Raw genomic sequence first — 21,243 nt, 5'->3', positions numbered from 1 at the left:
AGTGCCCGTGGGGAGAGCCGGAAGCTGGAGTTCGGGAGAGAACTCCAGCCTCCGGCTCCGGCTACACCGCGTCGCTGCAGAGAAGGAGCCGGGCGCCCGCTGGTAATAAATATTACCAGCGGACGTCCGGCTTGGAGCCTCTCTGCAGCGCCGGGCTGGAGGTCACTGGCACCAGGTACAGCGGCTCACCCGGTGCACGTGCACCTCCAGCCCCCCCCTAGTTGCGGCCCTGCTCAGGCACGCCTGCGTTCGCCCCTCCACTCCCCCATTAGTAGTGCCCTGCCCCTGTTACCACCCATAAACGGCCTCTACTGTCACTGATTCAGATGGGCTGTCTATGCTGGGTGAGCGAGCCCTTACAGACCACTCGCAGTGGTTCACGCCATACTTGCCTACTCTCCCGGGACTGTCGGGAGCCTCCCGAAAATCGGGTGCCACTCCCGACACCCCGCAAGACTAGGCAAGTCCCCCGGAATAGATGCCGGCTCCCCGCTAACCCCCGCGCCAGCCGCAAAAGTGGGCAGTGCGGGGGTGTGATGATGCGATTCAGTGCGAATCGCGTCATCGTAGCCCCGCCTCCTGCCTTATAATGCCAGTAATATTGGCATTATAAAGCGGGGGCGGGGCCACCCTGACGCGATCACGTCGGCATGCCCCCGCTCCGCCTCTTTGACCCGCCCCCATCCTCCCTGCTGGATGGACCTGCCAGCCCCCTCCCGGATTCCCCTGCCGAGATGTCGGCAAGTATGGTTCACGCACACGCGCATTGGGATGCGAGTGGGTCTGAATCAGGCCCAAAGCACAAAATGGCTGCTAGTATATACAAGAATGGTTTTATCTTACCCAGAGCAGAACTCAACAGAGGCTTAGCTTTCCACCCCTGAAGGTGGATACACCTTTCACTGCAACACTTTGATCGCTTACTGGAGATGGTAGCAGCTTATTACTGGAGACTTAGGGCCTGATTCAGACCCACTCGCGAGCGGTTGTCCGCTCGCAAGTGGGTCGATGTTCTGCACTGAGCATGCGCACAACGGCGGGAGCTCCGTCGTGCGCATGCGCCAGACGCGACGAGCGAAGGACTTTCCTTCGCTCGTTGTGTCTGATCAAACGGGGCGTGCTGTCGATGTTGATTGACAGCACGCCCCCTTTGGTGGGCGTGCCGGGGGCGTGCCTCCCTGACGGGGGCATTCCCACGGGAACGCCTCCCGTCAGAAGCCGGCCCACTGACATCACTAGTGATGTCAGTGGGAGTGATTTTGGCTCTGATAGAGCCAAAATCACTCCGGGGCTTGCGGTTGAAAACCTCAACCGCAGGCTCTGGCTCGCAGTTTCGATGGTCGCGATGGTCACGACCATCGCGGCCATCAAACTGCACGCTCGTATAGGCTGTGGGTGGTGACCCACAGCTATACGAGCGTCCAGGAGGACGCTCCATTTTTATGGAGGGCGGCCCTCATTCAGAGTGTACGGCTCTGAATGAGGGCCTTAGTGGACTCTGCAACTACTATCCTTAGAAAAGGTGTTTATTGGTCTCTCTGAAACTTTTTTAGACTGGAAGAATATTTACTGCTTCCAAACTGATCATCAATCAATCTGTACAAGTCATAATCGCCACCTTTGTTCTCTTTCAACTTGCTTCTCCTCTCCTGAACTGCTGAGCAGTGGGTAATATGACTACTCTGGGGGGTATTCAATTCCATTGGTTAATTACCAAGCTGGACCTATTCAATTAGCAGGATTACCCTGTGGAAAGTCCCTGCAGTCAGACTGAACCACATAGCTCATGGAGGTGTGAGGTAAAGTCCACAGAAAAACCACAAAAGCAGGGTCGCGCGCAGGAAAAAAACCCATTGATTCTGCAGTTTACTCGGAATCAGTGGGTTTCTGTGCCTGAATCCCGATTTTTCAGCAAGGGAAAAAGGCAATTTAATTGAACAGCTTTTCCCCGAGTGGCGCTGGGATTTTTGACTGTAATTAGTCGCAGGGGAGACCTCGCGGCTAATTGAATACCCCCCCTTTGCCCGGCTCCGTGCAGCGGGTCTGTCTCCTACAAAAAATAGCGCCTCCATACCTCTTCAGCATTTGACAATACAGACCTTGTAGCATAAACACGTTCCTGTACACCAGGGATGGTTCCCCCGGAATCATTTGGTCTGGGCCTCTGAGCTTTTTTCTGCTAGCCTCATCTGGCTAGCAGTGTGCCTAGAATGGCCCTGCAGCCAGAATCTATGCAGCAGTGCCACCTGGAGCGTCCCTAGGACACTTCAGACAGTCACACCGCTGCCCTTACAGCTCCCCGGGAGATCCTCAGGATGCTCAGGGCATTTCTGTAATCACTGGCAATTGTGGCCCCGCCCTGTGTGACATCACAGTGAGGGGGTGTGGCCTGCACTGGACCCGCGAATAATGTTATAGATATCAAAATGGCCCTTGCCAGAAAAAAAGGTTCCCCACCGCTGCCGTACACCCTTTTCTAACTTCTCCTCCTTGGTTTTGTGGGGTTTCTCAGCGTAACACTCAGCTTTGCCATCTTATGTCTCCGCACTCTTTGGGAACACATTGCTTGTGCTCAGCCTTTCACCAACTGCAGGTGTATTTGGGAGAATAAAGGTCTATAATACAGCTGTATCCCTACCCGGCAAACTACAGGCTGTGTGGGGCACCAGTCATAGTGATACCCGTGAATTTTGTCACTTCATCAATAACGTATTGGCTATATATTGTAGTCTTTCATCACAGCAATACCAGAGACCTTTCTACCAGAGTGAGGGGTCTATTTATTTAAAAGAAGCGGTAACTAAAAAGCGTCCCTATTGGAGGATATAGGTTAAAGAAAAAACCATCTCAACATTTGATTTTAGTTGCTTACTAAATTGCAGTAAGCCTCCATGCCCATAGAGGTCATATTATAAGTTGAGAGCGAAAAAAAAAAACCAAGTAACTTTGTATAAACCATTGTTGCAATACAAGGGGTGCAAATGCATTTATATGTTTAGCATGCACGGTAAATACTGGAAGTTTTTTCAGGTAGCCCACAAATGCTGGCCAGCTTTATTTTTTACACTGCAGTTTAGATGTAAGCTAGGATACGCCCCTCCCACATTTAAATCTCTCTGCACTATTTACATCTGCCCCATCTGCAGTGCAAAATGGTTTTAACAAGGTTCAAAGTTACTTGCTCTTTTCTGCTTTACTCCCACCTCAGCATAAGTCCCAAGGCCGCATTAGACACAGAAAAGGCACCTTAACCACACAATCTAGAAATTGTCAGCACTTAACCACAAAGGACAAAAAGTAATATATAGATTAGAAAAATGGCTACCAGCAACAGTGGAAATGAAAACAGAATTACCACAATGTTATGATCTCAAAACACCTACTGGTAAAGTGATAAGGGCAACCTGAATGCTTCGGAGACCCAGAGATATAAGTACAGTAAGTGCCCAGTGCCCACCAATGTAACAAAAACACAAACAGGAATTATTACAAGACAACATTCCTTGCTAAAGTTAAACCACCCAGGTTCAGGATAAATGTCAAATTGCACAACATCAACAACATTTTCAATTTGATCAAAGTATTTCCCACTGTGACATTACAAAGTACTCCTGTGCATGGCATACTATCCAGGGGATCAGGGAGGGGGTGGCCCAGGGAAGACAGGTGAGTGTGTTGTGCTGAGATTCTCGTTATTGGGGCACTATGTTGCGGCGGCTGGTCCATCATGATGCAATTCACAGAGTTAGGCCCGAAAACCATGGCTACGTCATAAGTAGTGGGCGGGATCCAGAAAGGGTTGTCTACAATTGTGAGTCTCCTGAGAAGATCCAGTGGATGTGGCATGTATGGTGGAGGGAGGCTTCTCAAACCAGGAAAATTAGAAGAGTTTATAGATTACAAAAATACTGTAACACACACACACACACACACACACACACAAAATAATAAGCATAACAGAAATGTTATTTCATAGGAGGCAGATGTAATATATATGTGAAGGTGGCTCACTGTCATTAGGAATTGTTGCTAACGTGTTTGTTTCCCCATGATCTATGTAGTCTGTAAGCTCTAGTTAGCTTTGAGCATCTAGGGCTATTTTAGTTTAGTGTAGTACATCCCCCATATATATATATAGTCATGTTGCTTGTTAGTAGAGGCAGGATGCAGCAAACCATATTTTGTGGTCAAACCTCCAAAAATGCTGTTTTCGGATGGTTTGGCAACTACCCATATTTACACCAAGCGCCGGAATGCGATACATTCCTGGGCTTAGATAAAGTGGGCAATGCCATCTTACCCAATAGAAGCCTATGGACTTCTATTCCCTCCCAACACCCCATGAAGCGCTTGTGTCAGTCGATGCATGTGCAGAAGGACTCCCGGGCAGCGCCGACCCGACCATTACGCATGGTACGCAGATGTGTAAGGCTCCGGGCACCCTGGATGGCGCCGAGAATAAAACCTTGCCCACCCGCATTACCTCCGGCTCGACCTTAGTAAGGGAGGGGAAAGGGAGGAGAGATGGAGGCGGGTGGCGCACAAAAATATATGCAACATCCCAGCTGAAATAAGGTCTGTCCATCCCTGCTCCTAAACCCGGAAATCCTTCTTACCGGAAGAGCTGTCCATTGTGATTTCCTTCAAGCATACGGCGTTAGTAAACGCTGTTATGCTTGCGATGAATGGCGGGATGCATCGCATTTAAAATGCTGTATGATGAATGTCTGTAAAATAAGCACTGATGTTTTGGAGTGAATCATTGCATTGGAGGACCTTAAATGTCGTGGCAATTCTGCTTTTACGCTGCAGTGTTACGTATGATAGCAACCTGTCACCTGGTGTGCTTCTGTGCACATACAACATCTCCCAACTTCGGCCTATAGTAATTTGGGATGGGGGCATGAGAACAGTTAGTTATGGTCAGAGTTGTAGCTTAGGCATGTGGAGTGGTATAGTGCTTGGAGTTTAACTGTGTGGGATGGGCCTGGGGGTTAAAGATTTAAGTAGGACCAAGGTGAGGACCAGTGTTGTGGTAATCCAAAACCCTACATGAAGTCATGATCCTAACAATATTAATATTCACCCAGACTAGCTCTGCCTGGAACATAACACACATAAATCATGGGTAAATTACAGCGGGTAAAGAATGTATTAACCTTTAGCAATGACGTGTGCTGTACACAGAGGCAAGCAGTGAAATATGCAGCACAAAGTACAGCACGCTTATACAAAATGATGCATAAAGAACAAGATAATCTACTTCTTTTTGAAATACTTCTGTCTGCATGAACCAGTAACGTGTATGCTTTATCATTTTGTTTTATTTTCCAAAATATACACGTCGACAAGGCAGCTAAGGTGGGCTTAGGGGGTTAGAAAATGGAAAGTACATCTGTGTGTACATATTTATTGTCTGTACAAGAGCATTTACTCACATCAGATTTATAAAACTTTTTTTGCATGTGTACTGGACTTTGTTCAGATGTAAAACAGACTTCAGTATGTAAATTTATTGATGCTATGGGGTCCATTCATTATGTTAATTATCTTGGGCCGGGTGGTCCCCGATAATTTAGTAACCAACTCGTTGCGAGTAGCAGTGTTGGATGCAAGTTCACAGGAGCAATTCAACATTGCTCCGTTGCGGAGACAGGTGATCCGAAAAACAGCTGTCTCTGCAATCCTCTTCACTGCTCCTTTCGGAGTAGTGAAACTTAGCACTGCCGAGTCTGACAGTGATACTGTGGTAAGCAGCAGTTAAGGAGAGAGCAGGCCAAGAGGAAAGTACTTACTGGGTGGGATGTATGACGCATCGCACTCGGGATGCGATGCAACCCACTGCTCTTTGCATGAATGCCGGCGTTGCTAATGCAGGTATGCATGAATGAGTGTGCAAAGGACCACTTTCTCGGTAAGAGCAGTCCTTTGCGATGGAGGGTCTCCTGGGTCTATGACCAAGAATCCCTCTGGCGTTCTTCTGCGCATGCGCAGAGGGACGCATGCGTCATGGGGGGTGCTGGGAGGGATCCATTTGGATCCCTCTCACAGCACTCACCGATAGAAGCCCATAGGCTTCTATAGGGTAACTCAGGAGATGACGTTACCCACTGCAACCAAGCCCCGAAGTGCATCGCATTCTGGGGCTTGATGCATATGAGAACTGAGGTCAAACCCATACTTTGGGGGTTTGACCACATTTCTACCTTTGCTGCATCCTGCCTACTGTGGTAAGAAGCAATCAGAGAGAGAACAGGCCAAGAGGAAACGAGATAGCATGGTAAGGAGCAGTCAGAGAGAGAGAGCAGGCCAACAGTAATAGAGATACTGTGGGTAGTAAAGAGCAGTCAAAGAGACAAGGTCAAGAGGAATGGAGATAGTGTGGTAAGGAGCAGACAGAGAGAAAGAGAGAAGATCAAGAGGAATAGAGTAACAGTGGTAAGGAGGAGTAATGGAGAAAGCAGGGACAGCGGAATGGAGTTGCAGTGGTAAGGAGGAGTAATGGAGAAAGTAGGGACAGAGGAATGGAGTTGTAGTGGTAAGGAGGAGTAATGGAGAAAGCAGGGACAGCAGAATGGAGTTGCAGTGGTAAGGAGGAGTAATGGAGAAAGCAGGGACAGAGGAATGGAGTTGCAGTGGTAAGGAGGAGTAATGGAGAAAGTAGGGACAGCGGAATGGAGTTGCAGTGGTAAGGAGGAGTAATGGAGAAAGCAGGGACAGAGGAATGGAGTTGTAGTGGTAAGGAGGAGTAATGGAGAAAGCAGAGACAGCGGAATGGAGTTGCAGTGGTAAGGAGGAGTAATGGAGAAAGCAGGGACAGCGGAATGGAGTCGCAGTGGTAAGTAGCAACAGAGAGAGAGAGAGCTTTAAAGCACAAAAGTGTGGTGAGATTGGTACTGAAAGTCAATTTTGAGAGAAACAAAGGAGATGTCTCTGGCTATATGAACACATAAAGGATGAAATGTAGGATGGAGAAATTGGATGGATTGATGTAAGCATGATGAGAAGGTCTTTGTACTATAACTATGCTGTGAATGCTGGAAACAAAGAGGGTGACTTACGTAGTGTCAGCCGATAAAATGTTGTCAATGTGTTAATTGTTTGTGTGGGTGCACAGATTCCATGATCAGTAATGGCGTGCTTCAAGATCTGGTGAGGTTTATGGTGCACTGCAGCTGCCCAAATCTGGTGAGGTTTATGGTGCACTGCAGCTGCCCAAATCTGGTGAGGTTTATGGTGCACTGCAGCTGCCCAAATCTGGTGAGGTTTATGGTGCACTGCAGCTGCCCAAATCTGGTGAGGTTTATGGTGCACTGCAGCTGCCCAAATCTGGTGAGGTTTATGGTGCACTGCAGCTGCCCAAATCTGGTGAGGTTTATGGTGCATTGCAGCTGCCCAAAGCATGAAGATTTTGGTTGGTCAAACTAATTATTGTTTCTAAACAATCTATTTGAATTGTGTACAGCATGATTAAATATCACTATGGGTAAATATCCAATTGTTGCATATGTGAGGTCATTGGCTAAGCCCTAAAAGAGCAGGGTAGATGGTGTATAGCTAATTTGTTATGCAATCTGATGGTATTGGATTATTGCAATTCAAAGTCGTGCAATTTACTGCTACAATTATTATTACTATTATTAATTCCAGCTGTGTAAGCATTGTATGCTGTCTTATCCTTGAACAGGCAGCATGACTGACAGCTTTAACATAGGGGGCGATTCAATTCAACGCAAATTGAATAGTCCTGCAGCTATTCAATTCAGTGCGCTGTGTGGTCGCAGAATGCCAGTTATCGCGCCTTAACAAGGGTGTAAAGGCGCGTTAACCGACATTCTCTGACCAAAGTGCCGGGCGTGCGGCTGTTAGCACCGCGCTATGCAGAAAAACAGCTGCGCGCCCGGCACTTTGGTTGGATTTCTTCTCGCATCCCCAGGGGGGTGCGAGAAAAAATCCTTAGCGTCCAAACAGCGTGGTGTATTGAAAAGCTGCGGGAGCTCTCTCCCGCGACTATTCATCATCGCGTTGAATTGACCCATAGACCCACAATGCATTGTCAGCGAAATAGGAAGTGAGTAGGAATTCATGAAAAGTAGAGAAGCAACACTATATATTATATGCATTAATATACAATAATATTACCTCAGATTAAATCTACTTTTAGAACATCGGTACAATTACAACATGTTAATGCGTTTATGACTTTGGCCATAGGGACCCCCCATTCTGATTCGAGTATGTATTGTTACCAGGGGAAGGATTCATGACGCCACTCTTTGCATGCATGCCGGCGTTAATTATGCCGGCATGCATGATGAAAAACACAAAGGACAGCGACCAGTGGTAAGAGCTGTCCTTCTCGAGTGAGAAACTTCTGGGTCTATGACCCAGAAGTCCCACTGGTGTTCTTCTGCTCATGCGCAGAAGGGCATACGCTGATTGGATCCCTCCCAGGGTGGAAGCCAGGAATAGAAGCCCATAGGCTTCTATTGGGCAACGCCATCTGAAAATTTCTGACTTTGCTGCCCTATATGTTCTGATTTTGTCAACCCCCCTCATTCTGCCTCCAACCAGGGCTCTGTACTACTGCTTTCAGTTGATGTGTGTTTTTATTTTTTACTATTGCTATTGTTAGTTTAACTCAGGGATGGGGAACCTCAGGCCCGGAATCATATGGTCTGGCCTTCTGAGCTTTTTTCTGGCTAGCAGGGTGCCTAGAATGCTCCAAGCATTGCTGTAATCATCGGTGATTGTGGCCCTGCCCCCGTGTGAGATCACACAGAGGGTGCGCCGTCTGCACCGGGCCCACAAATAATGTTATATATATCAAAATGGCCCTCGGCAGAAAAAAGGTTCCCCATCCCTGGTTTATTAATATATGTGTTACCATAGACTGTTTCTAATTGACAGACCTCTCTGCTTCTGTTGTGCAAAACTTTTTTCTGTTTCATTTTAATTTATTTTGCTCCTTTCAATAAAAACATATATAAAAAAATACAATAAAATGACCCATACATTACATCAATAGATTTGATGTTATGTGGGGATCTGTCAATCAACTACTGTAGATATGAAGTAAGAATTTAAATTATGTAAACAACACACAGAGCACAATGTATAGTTCTCCATTAACCACCAATAAACAATTGAGGGGAAAACAATGGGAAGTTGATCAATCCTTCAAATACACAAAATAAAAAAGTTTTCTAGGACACAATGAAACATCATCACAACCTAGAAGGTGTACCGTAATTTGTAAATATAATAATTCACTGACAATTAAGGTTTTTTTTTGCCTTGCTGACTTCATCCTTACATTTTTTATATTCATCTAAAATGGGTCATGTGACTAGGGGCTAACGACACGTTTAAAAGCTATTGTAAGAAATAGCAAATTGTTTACAAGTATTTCATATTTTCCACAGCCATTAAAAAGGGACCTGGACCTGCAAAACCAGCGGCAAAGCCGGCAGCCAAAGAGGCCCCAAAAGAAGAGCCGAAAGGTAAGATTAGCAGGAGGTAACTAAAGGGAAATTACTTTCATAATTGTGTTACTTGTTGCCATTATTTTAACATATTGTTATCACCAAGGCAGCTGATTCTACTCATTGGCCATGGCGAAAGCAACCCAGAGCGATACAGGTTCCTTTATTTAACATGCGCAATGGACGTTCGCACCATGTATGGAGCATAGCTGTTCGTCGCCGTGGGGCGCTGTTTGTGTTGCCTTGAAATCTTGAAGGCGGGTAGCGATGTTGATGTAGAATCGCTGACAGGGGCTGCCATGCGATTAACGTAGGAGGAAGCTGTAGTAAAGAGGAGTCGCGAGAAGGGAGAAAGTTTCGATTTTAAGTTGAGCACAGATGCACTTTTATGGAAAGGTGATGAAGAGGAAATGATATTGAGACAGATAAAAATGAGGGGTGTAAATTAGTGACGAATGGACGGGTCTGGGTCAGATAGAGGATGGATATAAGTAGGTGATAAATCTCATTTGTACTCCTAGGATAGTGAGTGTATGGAAAATAGGGTTTAGTATGGATGATCAGGGCTGTAGCAGGGCGATATTCTGCCCTATTCCTGTCCCACTCCCTAACGTGATGTAATGTAGTCATGATGAGGGGGCGAGGCGGCAAGATAATAAATAAGAATTAAGCAAATAAGCAAAATAAATAAATTAAAATTAAAGGATGGTCAGGAGTCTTCAGTGGACCTTAGGGAGTGTTGCAAACGTGTTTACGCCACCTATCTGGTGCTGGAAGCCTGTTTTGAGATTTTGGTTACACTGGAATAAAACAATGTTTATATATAAAATATAGGGGTAGATATAATGTGTCATGTTACATCTACTATTTGTTCCCTTCAGTAAATAATGCTTATTTTCTGTTGGGGCAATGACAATAGACCATTTCAGTTCAAAGAGATCTGCGTTGGAAAAAATAAATCAATAAATGTTTTATTTTAGTGGTCTTTTCCGCTAATGCCATCCTGAGAGGGCCTTAATATAACAGGCATTACAGCAGTACAAGTGTCGCCATGATACTAAATAACAAGGATCCATATTCAAAAGCATGAGGAAGTCCTCGCCAGCGAGAGGTAGCATTACACAATATTGGGGAGATTATCACCGGTGGTAACACGTACGGCAAACAAAGCTTGTCAAATCACCAGTGAAAATACACATTTTTTTGCCATCTTTTGCCCTTTTGATCAATTGACCGCCAGCCTTGTTATTTTCATTTATTTTTATTTTATTAAGTTTTAAGTCCCGTCGGCAGCATCACAGATGTCACTGGTGTTAGGAAGAACGCCTTAAAGTCAAATTACCTTGATGTACATCTAAACAAAAGAAATGTTTAAGGTTTTTTAATAAATATTCTAATAAAACTGACACTGATTGTAATTGTAAACCCGTGTTGTGATTTTACTGCTTGTATTGTTGAACTGCAGGGCACAGTTTGATGTCCGTGAATTGTGGTTTATATTTGTGCTTTATATGTTGGTTTTATTTTATTAGTTGAAACTTCAGAAAAAGTTTATTGTAAGTCCATTCTGTGTGTTGTAAATGTAGTTTGTGGTCCATGTGTATACAGAGTTATTCAGTATGTACAGTGCAGGTAGGTGTTCTAAGGCCTGATTAAGAGTTGTACGCTTTGAGCATCGCTGCTGCGTCGCCAATATATGCTAATGCCACATCTTGTGTAAGTGGACGCCTCCTGCCAGCTCCTGAGATCCGCTGCTGCAACTGAGGATGCAGCATCAGAGTACTCTGCATAAACATTGACCTTCTGAGTAACCCTCAGGCAGCCTCGGTCAGTGAAGCGGCATTGGAAGATGCAGACACTGGCCTTGCATGCCCAGAAAACGGGACTGACACTCCACCGTTTTCTGGGACACTGGACCTGGCCGCCCCTTCCCCGCCTCCAAACATCATGCTACATGATGTCAATCATGCTACATTTTAGGGAGAGCTGCGAGCAATCTTTAAGACATTGATCGGCAGATATGCAGTACATGTGTCGGTCAGCCACCATAATATTTGCATACATCTCTGAATCATAGTGTCTAGCTTGCTTCAATATGTCCAAAATATTGTCTAGTTGTTGTCTTGTTAAGAATGTCCCATGGCAATGTGTTATGTAGCTGAAGAATAATGTGTAATCTTAGGAGATACGACGTACTTGTGTACAGTATAGTTGGTTTATAAGGTTGCACTCCTATAATGGACTTAATGTGTGCCTATTGCCTTTAAAAAAAAATGGTTGCATATAGAAAAGCTGCTGTAACCAATGGCAATAAATAGCCTATATAAGGTAATTAATAGGAAAAAGATAGACTATTCTGATTAATATTCAGTCAGTCCACAAAATGGCTGCTGTTTTTGATAGTAAGCAACAGATGCACAATACAAAATGGCTGACTCTTTTGTGTGTAGGCGACAGATGTACAGCAACATACCTACCATAAAAAAATCCACCAGGATTAACTTTTTCAATTGCTTATTTAGCTAACTGTACAATGTTGTATAAAATGCCAGCTTCTGTGCATAGGCAGAATTAAAGTGCATAAAGGAAAAATGGTTTTAGTTGTGGATAGGAGGATGCAGTGGGATTTCAGGTGAGAGATGAGATGGAGCAAATCAGAGCACTTAGATAATTGTATAGACCTCCCTAAAGTGGTGAGTTTAGGCTGGTGAGAGATGGTAATCAGGAAGGATTGTAGGCATTTGTCATTAGCACATTGGTTATTGTGTGCCAACCGCTGTGTTTTGGTTTTGGATCCGGATTCATCTTCGTGTTTTGGTTTTGCCAAACTACCCGTAAGTGTTTTGGTTTTGGCTTTTGATCTGTATATTTAAAAAAGAAATAAAAAAAAGAACAGCTAAAATGACGTCACTTTGACCTGTAAGCATGCAATCCAAAACCCGAGTTTGGTTTTTAAATCCGATTTCCGAACTGCGGGAAGATCTGAATAGGGATTCAGTTCAACTCGTTACCCCAAAATGATTCCAAACTCGGCTCGACTTAGAACCCTTAAGTTTGGTTTTTGGTTCCCTGAGAACCGGATCCGCACATCTCTATAGGATATGTATATAAAGTTAAAAGATGATGTATAGGAAGATGAAAAATCATCGAGGGTACTTTATATTAGAATAAAGATTTAATATTAAATGCTGGCGCAAACAGGCAGCCAATATTTAAGTGTTACAATGTAGATATAATGATTACTATTCTCAATCTATACCACCTCTCTTGGCAAACTAACCCGTTCTTTTGGATTTCAGTACCATCTGTATGTGGATGACACTCAAATCTACCTATCTTCTCCAGATTTATCACCATCTATATTGGCCCGTGTCACTAAATGTCTTTCTGCCATTTCATCTTGGATGTCATCCCGCCACCTGAAACTTAATATTTCTTAAACAGAATTAATTATATTTCCACCGGCCAATAGCAGTTACCAACCTGATCTATCTATCACTGTTGATAACTTGACAATCCACCCTACCCCACAAGCTCACTGCCTTGGTGTCATCCTTGACTCTGAACTGTCCTTTGTTCTCAAAATCATGTTACATACATCTAAAAAGCATATCCAAAATTCATCCATCTCTCACACAAGACACTGCAAAAACTCTAATCCATGCACTTATTATTTCCCGCATTGACTATTGCAATAGCCTCCTTACTGGTCTTCCCAAAAACAGGCTATCGCCATTACAATCCATTATGAATGCAGCTGCGAGGCTTATCTTCCTTGCCAAACGTTCATCATCTGCTGCCCCGTTCTGTCAGTCCCTTCATTGGTTGCCGGTTTTCTACCGTATTCAATACAAAATACTTTTACTTACACATAAGGCTATTAACCAAACCACACCAACATACATCTCTTCACTCATCTCAAAGTATCTCCCAACCTGACTTCTCCGGTCAGCACAAGATCTGCGTCTCTCATCTCCACGCATTACTTGCTCCCATTCATGGTTACAGGACTTTCTTCGGGCTGCACCCACTCTATGGAATGCCTTACCATGCACAATAAGATTTTCCTCTAGTCTCCTATCCTTTAAGCGTTCCCTGAAAACTCACCTCTTCAGGCAAGCTTATCAGATTCCAGAACCACCCACATAACCTTCATAGCTTCCATATCAAAACACATCCCCTTTCACAGTTCACACATAACCTCACACATTGTCTTTCTTTCACATCCTCCTGACATTTGGCCGACATTCCTGTGTGACTGGATCATGCAGCCCACCAAGAAACTGTGCATTCTGGCTGGACCAAAATGCAATATATAGCACCTATCCTTGTGTAGCAATGCCTATTTCCCTATAGATTGTAAGCTTATAAGCAGGGCCTTCCTACCTATATATCTGTCTGTTATTACCCAGTTTTGTTCTATTAATGTTTACAATATGTTGCGCTATATAAGAAACTGTTAATAAATAATTAAATTACTGAAGAAGGCCCGTATGGCATAGAGTTACATATGTTTTCCATATGGCTTCTTGACTGGAAACAGGAGCGGTGGTGAGATAACCGTGTCCAAAGTTTCAGAACTATTTATAAAGAGTGTATTAATGTCAGAAGTATGTGAAAGCCTTGCACAGACTAGGGGCGCGATGCGGTACATCCCACCTCTCATTGGCTACATACCATGGGGTATGTGCTTACAATATCACAAAGGACAGCTCTTCCAATAAGACCTGTACTCTGCGATGCCCCCGGTTTAACACCCAGAAGTCCCTCTGGCGTCCTTCTGCGCATGCGCAGAAGGACGCGGGCCACAGGGAGAAATAGAAGGGATACGATTGGATCCCTCTCAGGGGGAGTGTCCCGATAAGATGCCCATTGGCTTCTATAGGGTATCACCACCTGAAGATGGCGTTACCCATCGGGGACGAAGCACCAGAATGCATCACATTCCAGTGCTTTGTACATATGAAAAATAAAGCAAGACCCCCCAAAACTGCATTTTTGTGGGTTTTACTGCATTTTGCACTTTAGTACATCCTACCCTAGTTGTTTGAAAGCATTGCGAAAGTTATTATTCTTTCTCACTGTGTTGAGTAGTAATATGTCCCATGAATTATAAAAATAAAAATAAAAGAGAAATACAATAGTCAAGGCCAGCCCCAGGTCTATTACCACCCTGTGCTTCCCCAGTCCCAAATTCAAATATATCCATCATTAATACATGTATTATTTTTATTATTATTATTAAAAACACACACTCATTGACCCCCATGTGTATACAAAATACACACACATCATCCCCCACAGAAAAAACCCACACACGCATAGACCTTGACAGGACAAAAACACACACACATAGGCCTCCACAGGGAAAAAACACACACACATAGGCCCAGTGCCGTAACTAGTGGTCCCAGCGCTCGGTGCAGGCCATGCCCATTCTGTGTGATGTCAAACGGAGGTGGCAGAGCCACAAACGCCAGGAATTACATCAATGCCTGGAGCATCCTCGGGATGCTCCGGGGTGCTGTAAGGGCAGTTGTGTGCACTTCTGAAATGTCCTAAAGATGCTCCAGGTGGCACTACTGCAGAGATTCTGGCTACAGGGTGCTTTTCCAGGCATGCAGTCTGAGCCGACCAGTCAAGCCCAGCACTGTCCAGACATGAAGTTAAAACTGGTGGTGCGGCTGGTGCTGTGGTTGCCACCAGGGCTGCCAGTCTAGACCGGTCCAGGGTACCGAAAGCGGCCACACTACACCCCCTGTGGGGTGGTGTTCTCATACGGCCACACCGCTGGAACAGACCTCGAGCCAGTCCCTGGCAATAGTGTACACTTGCTTAAATAGTGATAATTGCAACATCACTCACCTTCTATTGGTGAGAGGATATGTTTGCTGTAAAAATAAACAATCCAAAGTATAAATTGTGATAATTATAAATGCTCACAAATTGGAATAATACGGAACCACTTTGGGGTATTTAAAGTTCTATTCCATTTGTATGATTCAGAGATTCAGGATATGCAAACTACAATAGAGTGCACACTTACCCTTCCACACATAGCATTGTAAATTATTTCCTAGAGAAAGTACAAATTAAAGTTCTCCTTTCAGTCACCACTTCCACGCATTTCAAGTAGCAACTTTCTTAGGCACCAGGCAGCCTGATGAAGCAAGTAGTCACTTGTGAAACGCATAGAAGTGGTGACCTAGAGGAGACCTGAAATTTGCCCTTACCTGTGGAAATAGAATAAAATTTGACATTATTGGAACTGTAACTGCGTACTCATTTGTATTTTATGAGTGTGGTATATTTTGCTGATGTTCCTCATGTCTATTTTCATAATGGTGACCTGAAAATGCTGACATGGTCATGATGTTGACATACCAGGCGTGTCAACATTGACCACGTCAGCATTCATCTGGAAGACACTGATGAAATGTTGACATAATTAGAATGACAAAAAAAACATTCCTGTTGATCTAGTGGTAACCTAGCTGGTACGGCAGCTCCAGCAGTGTCTTCCAGATCTGGCAGTGACGTCCTGATGACTTCTGGCCATATACCGCGCAGCTTCTGACAGTAAGTTCTACTAACCCCTAACCCTCCCTCTAGTGCCTAAACATAACCTCCCTTACCGCAGCCTAACCCTCCCCCTGGGTGCCTAACCTTACCCTCCCATAGCCTAACGCTAAACTACTGTGCCACATGTTGGCTTTTCACATGTCAACATTGAAAACATGTCAACATTCTGCAGATGCCGACATGGTCAATGTCTACATTTCAACAGTTTTGATATCATAACCGTCGACATTGTGGTGTCGACATTATGACAATCCGTATTTTACAAATATGTTGAAGGTACTGCTCCATGATTTTATCATTGTTTCAGAAATTAAATAACCTTCTCTTTGCATAATGTATCTCTGAATCATACAATTAGAAAGGACTTTGATCACCCTAAATTTGTTAAGTCTGGTTCCAAGGTGTGAGAATTTATAATTACTATCACAAATTAGCAATGGCTTTTTTGAACACAACGGGCCAAATGTAATAGGTAGTCTGTTTTGGTAAATTGCGAGTTTGGTGCTAAACTCGCAATTTTTCACAACTCTCCAATGTAATAGGGTGTCTGTTCACTAAAACTCGCATTTTTCAGAGTTACTAAAACTCTCCATTCTCAAACTCGCATCCAGATGTTTTCACATTGAAAACAATCAACTCGCCCAATGTAATAGGGTGTCTGTTTCAGACTCGCAAAAAAAAGATTACCAAAAGTCCCCAAATAATAGACCTGCTTCAGGCTAGCGAGTACATCCTGAGCAGGTCAGATTAACACAGAAACATGCAGATATCCATGAGATATGTACATGTTTCTCCTGTGTACTTATGTTAAATGTTATAAAATAAAAAAAAATGACGTGCACCCCCTCCCCAAAAGCATAACCAGCCCCGGGCTTTATAAAGCCTGTTCTGGTTCTAAAAATACAGGGGCCAAAATGCGTAGGGAGCCCCTGTATATTAAGAACCAGCACAGGGCTTTGTTGAGCTGGTCCTGGTTCTGGAAAATCAGGGGACAAAACGAGTAGGGGTCCCCTGAAAATTCCTGAACCAGCGCCGAACTCTTTCTAGCAGGGAGATAATGCCACAGCCAGGGAAGACCTTTCACCGGTTTCCCCGGCCAAAGCATTATCCCTGACTGCTAGTTTGTCCAGGCCGGGGATCCCTGGGGAGTTGGGTACCACCCCAATAAAGGGGTACCCCTCTCCAGGGCACCCCAGGCCTAGACTCATAGCCCGGGGCTATCCCCGGCACCCTAGGGCGGTGGGTGCCGGGTTGATAGTGTAAAGTGAAAGTGTAAAATTAAATTTACCATATTGTCTTTATTTGTAGAACCACAAGTACCAGCAAGCCTCCCCTGCATGCTGGTATTTGGAGAACCACAAATACCAGCATGCGAGGCATTACGGGCCCGCTGGCACTTGTAGTTCCACAACTAAAGAAATACGTAAATAAACAAACTTACACCGTGAAAGTATAATTTTAATAAAACATACATGCACACTCACACTCACACATACTCACCTAGTATCCGAAGTAATCCATAGGGGTGTACCTGAAAAAAAAATCCATACTCACCTCTCCTATGCGTAGATCACGTCCTCTTCTCCAAGTAGGCAATCCAGGGGTTAAAATAAAAAAACGAAAAAAAAAACGATCCATGCGGACTGAGCAAAGGTATGTGTGTACACATACCTTTGCTCCGCGTAAATGACCGGGGCACACGTGTGTCCCATCAGTGCAGGGGCTGCCAGCCAATCAGGGAGCATCTCCGTCGGAGCAGCTCCCTGATTAGCTGAATGCGGACAGCCTCTGTCTCCCATAGCCATCTATGGTGAGAAATCCCCATAGCCCGTCTATGGTGAGAGCCGCTACATAGTAACCGCAAGATTAATTGATGTTAATCTTGTGGTTACATCAATAATACAATATACAGGGGCCCCCTACGCATTTTGGCCCCTGTATTTTTAGAACCAGAACAGGCTTTATAAAGCCCGGGGCTGGTTATGCTTTTGGGGAGGGGGTGCACGTTTGTTTTTTTTTAACACACACAGAAGCCATCACGGATCTCACTGATCTGTGATGGCTTCTCTAAAACTCGCACCTTTTAATGCTACTCGCATTAAAAGGTGTCAGTTTACATAGTCCTAAACTCGCCTGCACTCGCAAATGCAGTAGCCTCGAGCTGAAAAGTTCGCAGGCTATTGAATTTGCGAGTTTCAGTACAAACTCGCTCTTTCTAAAAGTGCGAGAAAGTGCGAGTTTGTACTGTTACTAAAACTGACTACCTATTACATTTGGCCCAACATCCGCTAGTCGGTCACAGTAAACCAGCGAAAACCATAACTAGTTAACCTATCCTTTTCTGATAGAAGGCAATTACCCCAATCACTATTTAAACACATCATACACTACTGTGTTATTCTTTTCTTTTGATAATTTAAGAGAGGGATTACTACCCTACACATAGAGAACAAATAATGTTTTATACAATGTTTTCAAACTCCTGTCCTGGTGATTTGTTTTCAAATACTTTTGATATTAATCTCATTTGAACAATACAGACTATATAAATTCCCCTCTGTCGGGGTCCTTTGCACCAAATTTCTGTTGAATCTTTGGAGTTTTGGAAAGCATTTTTGGGAGTCTATGATTTATTATGGCTGTGGCCCTCAAGTTTAACTGATTGAAGAAGACAGAGGTTTTGACACTTTAACAAACTTTGGCGCATCTTGTCCTTTTCTATTGAGATAATAATTTAACCTGTTTAAAATGAGAGATTTAGTTTTCAGTTTTCCTGAAAACCCGAACACATCAGAACTTTGGGGTTCCGAGTCGAAATGAGTCCTGGCTCAAATCACTTTTAGGGTTCCGAGTAGTACTGAATCCTGGCTGGGGTCTGCTGTAAGTTTGGAACTCGTATTTAAAAACTAATCTCGGGTTTGTATTGCATGTTAGCAGGTCCAAATTACATGATTTTAGCTGTTTTTATAAATTTTAAAGAAATTCAAAACCAAAGGGAATCCAAACCAAAACACTTGAGGGTGGTTTTGCCAATACCAAAAAAACGTGTGTCTGCACACATCTCTATTTAAAATAGTGCAGCAATTTTTCTGATATAAACCACAATTCTTGCCAGTAAAGTTATGGAAGATGGCTTCAGGGAATGTGTTGGAGCATGCATTAACTGATAACAAACACTTACAGTGAGGTAAATAACAATATCATTTATAAAGCCAAGGAAGAGATTTATCAAACCTTCTAAAGAAGTTTCCAATAGCGACCAATCAGCTTCTAGCTATCATTTTATAGAGTGCACTTGATAAATGATAGCTAGAAGCTGATTGGTTGACATGGGTAACATCTCTACTTGTCCTCTTTAGAAGGTTTGATGTAGCTCCCGCCCCCAAACCGCGTAGCTCCTGTCATTGTATGAGAGCATTGTTTTTTATTTCCTGTTTTTTATTTCCTAAGTTGACTTTTAAGTACAGGCTCAACATGTAATTTAATTGTAGTGGTAGTTTTGTGGTGATGAACGCTCAACTTTAAGCCTGTCCAATAGTGTGATAGCCGAAGTTGAAATAAAGTTATTACAGAAAACGCATTTCATGACCGCAGGATGATGCAGTGGTGCGTAGGAAAATAAGAGGGAGATGTATCAAATCTTGGAGAGAGATTAAGTGAAGAGAGATAAAGTACCAACCAATCTGCTCCTACAGGCTGTGTTTGAAAAATGACAGTTATGGTGCGTACAGACGGGGCGATTGACAACGATAACGATATCGTTGTTCAATCTCCCGGGTGTGCTGGATGATCGATATCGATCATCTAGCACATCAATGATCGCGGGTCCCTATAGTTATCTGCCTGGTCGATATCGATCATGTTGGCCTGCATCTACAGGTGATAGTCGATATCGACCATAAGTGCCCGCGCATCGCAGGTCGTTGGTGGGTGAAAAATTAACGTTATGAACGATAATGATGTGATCAATATCGTTATCATTCATTTCATCCATTTTAATCGTACCGTGTGTACGCACCTTTAGAAGCTGATTGGTTGGTACTTTATCTTTCACAACTTATCTCTCTCCAAGACTTCTCCCCGAGTGCTCTAACAGATAGCAATTAATACGATTCGATTTGTAATTTTTAGTTTAAGAAAACAAAAACAGCGGAATAATGGTATCCTCTGCAGAAAAGTCCCCATTGAAACTATCACGTTCCCTTTAACAGCACAAATCCCATTTTAAAAACCAATATAGATGTGCTTTATTATGCATGCATTATTTTATGTCTTATATGTCTGAGACAGAAATGTCGCCTTCTGCTAAAACATATCTATTTATTCATTATTACTGAGGAATTGTTTTTTTTTATATTCTGCTTATTTATACAACATAAGAATTTCATCTAGCAAATACTGACAATCCAATAAATTAGAATAATAACTAATTAATTAGAAAGTAGTACAAGTTGAACTTCATAGTCTTAATTGTCGTATGGCTTTATGCAATATTTGTTATTATTTTTGTGTTCGGCTGGCTATGTTATAATATAATATCTCATAATATACAATATTATTTTATATTATTTACTATAAAAAATAATACATTTTTCTGTTTAGAGCTGCCATGTTTGTCTCTGTCACATTACATGTGTCTTTGTTATACTGTTCTATATGTGCATGATTGCATGACAAGTTTTTCCAATCAGTTATCGTGAAGGCATCGAAGATTCCAATTTTTGCCAGGTTGGGAAGTGAGGTTGAAGAGCTATTTTGGAATCGGGTATGAGTAGTATCTGGTGTCGTCATGGATGGTAAAAGAAAAGTTCACCCTGCCAGAAAAATCAGTGGTTCTTCAAGTTTCGTGAAGCAGTGTTATTTCCAGCTGTCCATGAACAATCTGATTCTTCACCGTGCAAAATAGAACTAACTGGTGTAGAGCGTATGGTGTAAAATGCAATAATTTCTAATTAATTTTCCTATTCATTTTATCGTTCTTTGATTTACAGACGTCCAAGATGGAGAATTGCCACCGGATGGTAAGTTTCCCACATACAGATTAATAATGACCATTGTCAGAGTGCCGACAACATTTCTCGAGGTCAAAATGATGAGTTGAAGATATTCAGGAGAACCAAATGCTCTTGATGAAATCCAGGACAATTGAATGTTGATAAACAAAACCGTGAGAACC

The 21,243-nt window shown here is 43.4% G+C and overlaps 1 protein-coding gene across 1 annotated transcript in view; it reads left to right on the top strand.

Annotated features, from left to right (window-relative positions):
* LOC148501050 (myosin-binding protein C, fast-type-like) overlaps positions 1-21,243 on the top strand; it is a 159,364-nt gene that overhangs the window by 51,613 nt on the left and 86,508 nt on the right. Inside the window, exons 4-5 of the mRNA XM_088450965.1 lie at positions 9,426-9,503; positions 21,059-21,088. Of these exons, the coding sequence (XP_088307091.1) occupies positions 9,426-9,503; positions 21,059-21,088 (108 nt within the window). The remainder of the gene's footprint in view (positions 1-9,425; positions 9,504-21,058; positions 21,089-21,243) is intronic.

The sequence above is a fragment of the Taudactylus pleione genome, unplaced genomic scaffold (genome assembly GCF_031769625.1).
Source record: "Taudactylus pleione unplaced genomic scaffold, aTauple2 ptg000535l, whole genome shotgun sequence".
Lineage (NCBI taxonomy): Eukaryota > Metazoa > Chordata > Amphibia > Anura > Myobatrachidae > Taudactylus > Taudactylus pleione.
Note: the sequence above shows the minus strand (reverse complement) of the source record. Positions and strands in the feature narration are given on the sequence as shown.